Genomic DNA, 3923 nt, shown 5'->3' on the forward strand with positions numbered 1-3923 from the left:
GAATCTCGCTCCAATCCCTTCAAAGTAAACTCTGGGCATTATTCCCATTCTGTAACGGTGGTCTTACAGAAGGCATGAACAGAATTCTACTGTTTGGATCCAGCTACACAAGTATGTTTTTTTTAGTTCAGCCCACCAATTTCAACTTGCTTCGCAAACCAGATGCACAAATGAAATCATAAGAGAACAGCATTATTCAGTCAAAATGAAGGGAAAAAGGTTAATTTGTTAGGTTTGCTTCAGAATCAGATTTGATGAATACTATAGCATCAGCAACAATTTCTTTTTGTTTTCTACTAGCAACACCGACCAAACACCTGCACCTCTTAATCCCAGGTTTTCTTGTTGCTTGACCAAAACTACAAGCAGAGCAATTTTAAGGTCATGTTGTTCTCTTTGGAGATAGGTACACAGCACATATAATTTGGTTACTCTGATAATTGTATGTCTTTCAAGAGATTCATAGACACACAAGCAGATACAAAATCATAGACTACAGTTGCTGATAGTATATTCTTCCTTATATCATTTAACAGCTCCAAAGACAACAATCTCAATCATGTTTTATCACAGGTAACATATATTGCTGATCGTCTTAGCGATACAACAACAGTCTGAATATGATCTCCAGCAAACAAACCACTATTATTGGAGCCTGGACGATGATATCGAAGGAATTTCTGCTCTGAGCAATGCAGGCTACGAAGAATAGCAGTTATGAAGAGCTGCCTCAAAGAAGTTGTTCTAAACATCCAGCGATACATCTGTCTAACGTATCTCTGCCTATCTACATGCCTTGCTCATAACATTGTTAATGATCGTTCGTAAGCTTCTTAGAAAACATGTATCATCAGCAACAATCTATCTATCATCAATCCATACTTCCATATGTTTCATTCTGTGTCTACATATTTTGATGCACACGCTTTCAATAGTTGGCTTGCTCTCGGCCTTTGCGCCATTGGCGCAACGGGTCATCTAGTTTAGTATAACTGTGAAGGGCTAAGGCAGCAAGAAAAGAAACATGCTTAGGTTGCAGATTTTGGTATGGATAAGTATCTCAAGATCAATGTCTATGAAAAACTGGAGGCATCACAGATAGTGATGTCAAATCAAGAAGCATACCTGTCTATCCCCATAGTAGAAGTCCAAACTTCTAACATCAGAGAGGCCCCTGAGAAACTGCCTGATACCATCAGCATCACAGGTTGTGATATATCCTCCTGAAAGCAATACTGATGCAGTCTCTAGAGATGACATGTTTTTTAGTATAGGTAGCCTGGCCTCCGAACGACACTCATCCATGAACAGAGAAATGAGACTTGGAGCAGAAATAGAAGATTGTGTAGATGAGAACGTTGTTTCCTCGGTGAGGGTCAAAACCTTCAGTGTGTTGAAGATGATCTCGTGGTCCATAATATTGCAGTCCGATAGGAAGAGATATTCCAATGCTGGGCAGCCCGTTTTGAGGCGCTCAAAGAAACCTCGGATCAGTTGAGCATTGCAAATGTGCAGTCTTTTCAAGTGCTTTGAAGTGAATACCGCAGGAACGAGCTGCAAATATTCGTTGTGAGTGACAACCTTGACAGCCCGAGCCTTGTACTGTAACACATGGGCGATCCATAGGTTCGCATCCGCAGAGTTAGCATTGAGGTCCACGGTGCCGATGGGCAAGCTGTACTCGAGCCGGAACTCCTCCAGGTCAACGGGTCTGCGGAGCATCAGCAAACGGTTCACAAACTTCTTGAACAGCACCACAGGCTCAAAGTCGTCCTCGTCTTCGTCTTCATCGGCCATGTCTGCGAATTCGTTGAAAGACACGTCGATGCAGGGCACCGACTGCCAGAGGTCTCGCCAGCGCCGTGACAGCACGCATGTGTGCACAGCTTCGTGTGAGCGCAGGTGGGACAGGACACGGAAGAGGACTTCGTCCGGGAGGGCGCTGATCCTGCTCCTGTCGCCCGAAGCCTCCGCCGTGGGGTCAGAGCTCAGAGGCGTTTCATCGAACAGGTTGTGTGCAGGGAGGCTGCAGCGACCAAAGATGAACAACCACAAGCCGTGAATCCGCAGCTCGGGACAAGATTTGGGACGGCACGAAAAAGAGGAACGCGGAGGAACAAGTTCAGAAAGAAATGTCGAGATGATCAACGAGGGGAGGTGAGTGGAATCAAGAGCATACCTCCGGTGGTGCGCGAGCGCGCTCAACTCGGTCCACCCCAAATCTGGATGGAGGCAAATGCCTCGACAGAGCCCTGATGAACAGTAAACGTCTACAGTAGTTTTTAGTACTCATTTCGAAAGAGAGTGACCGCCGGTCTAAAATGGCCTAGTATAACTACCGAGTAAAGTGAAAAGAATACGTAGAGTTTGCGGCCTTTCTAGAGAAGTTATTTTCTTTCAAAAGGCCCAAGGCGGTATGATAAATAATATAAGGCCAACTCCACCACGCGACTCCATCCTGTCCGCGCGCGTCCGTTTAGGTAAAACGGACGAACCAGACGGCCCAGCGCGCGGGCGCAAACGAATTTTTGTCCGTTTTCTGTCCGCTTTTGACCCATCCCCGGCCCAAGTTTGCGCTGCTTTTAGGGTGAAACGGACAGCACACGGACACGCGGGCCGTCTGCGCGTGTCCTTCCCTGGCCCGCCTGTCGGTGGCACAGGGGCGCCTTTTTCTATCCGCCCCCTCCCTCCCTTCGGTCGCACACCCTTCACTCTTCTCCACTCTTTCCTCGCCGCCGCCGCCGCTGCCATTGCAGCTGTGCAGCACGGTCGCGCGCTTGCCCAACCCCTTTCCCTCGGCTCCCCCGAGCTACCCAACCACGGCCACCTGATTTGCGCACCCGCCGGCCGGATTTGGGTCGGATCCGGTCGGTCTTGAGCTTGCCCGGCTGTGGGAGGCCGCGCCGCGCCATGGACTGGCCGGGCACCGGGCCGGAAGGCCCTGGCAGGGCCACAAGGCCACATGCAGGCAGTGGCTCCTCCTCTAGCCGCTCGGATCTACACCGTCGGTATGTGCTCTTTTTAGCTTCGGTTTGTGCTCTAGATTTGACTAGTTGTGCTAACTTCAAATTTTATTATGTAGAATGGATGCAAGTTTTGGTATTGGGAAGAAGAGTACATCGATATATTGATAGAGCGCAATTTAGTAGATGTTCGTGCACTTTTAGCTAGCATAGAGGCTGTAGATGAGATAAGTGCACTTGTTGCTAGATTAGAGGCTAGACACGAGACTAGATGCGAGGAAGCAACCTCTACTTCTTTAGACTCGAAGAAGAAAGAAGCACGCAAGATCGAGGCTCCTCTGCAGATCAACAATGAATGCATCGAGAAAGCACTAATCCAACTTACAGGAGCAGTTATGTAAGTTGGATATCTTCTAAAATGTATTCTTCTGGTTCTTGTTTTCTTTGATCTTGCTTTTCTAGTCGAAATTTGGTGATGTATTCCCATGTATCAAAAATGAATGATGAAAAAAAGTTTAAGGGCTTGCAAAGAAAAAAGTACGCGGACAGGATGCGACCGGGATGCGTCCACGCGTTGGGCGTACGGCCACCGTATCCCAGAACGGCCCGGACACGACCCCATTGTCCTACCCAAAACGGACAGAATCCGGGCAAAACAGACGTCCATTTGGGGTCGCGCGGTGGAGTTGGCCTAAGTGCTTAGAGCAACTCGAACACAGGTACCCATTTTGTCCGCCGTCGTCCGTTTGAATCGGCGTGGACAAAAATGGAGGCCCAACGTGCCGACCCATTCGCAAAACGCGTCCGCTTCACGTCCGCGCCGACCTATTTGCCACCCAAATTTGCAGCAGAAATGCGCCGACGCGGATGCGAAGCGGACGCCTCGCGCGCCTTCTCGATGTCCGCCGCGTCCCCACCTGGCGGCCCTCCAACTCCCGCGGTCAGCTTAATTTATGACGA

General features: G+C 48.9%; 2 protein-coding genes across 23 annotated transcripts in view; one reads left to right on the top strand and one right to left on the bottom strand.

The window, feature by feature from the left end:
• The window catches only part of LOC123163704 (uncharacterized), a 6315-nt gene extending 5419 nt beyond the window's left edge, over positions 1–896 (top strand). For all 22 annotated transcript variants that reach the window (XR_006481961.1, XR_006481962.1, XR_006481964.1 and 19 more), the window contains one exon: positions 574–896. The gene's annotated coding sequence lies outside the window, so the exon portion shown is untranslated. The remainder of the gene's footprint in view (positions 1–573) is intronic.
• The window catches only part of LOC123163703 (uncharacterized), a 9354-nt gene extending 7092 nt beyond the window's left edge, over positions 1–2262 (bottom strand). The window contains exons 1-2 of the mRNA XM_044581058.1: positions 2180–2262; positions 1126–2026 (exon numbers count right to left, since the gene is read on the bottom strand). Coding sequence (XP_044436993.1) covers positions 1126–1797 — 672 coding nt within the window. The 5' untranslated portion in view covers positions 1798–2026; positions 2180–2262. The remainder of the gene's footprint in view (positions 1–1125; positions 2027–2179) is intronic.
• Between the last annotated feature and the right edge of the window lie 1661 nt (positions 2263–3923).

The sequence above is a fragment of the Triticum aestivum genome, chromosome 7D (genome assembly GCF_018294505.1).
Source record: "Triticum aestivum cultivar Chinese Spring chromosome 7D, IWGSC CS RefSeq v2.1, whole genome shotgun sequence".
Classification (NCBI taxonomy): Eukaryota; Viridiplantae; Streptophyta; class Magnoliopsida; order Poales; family Poaceae; genus Triticum; species Triticum aestivum.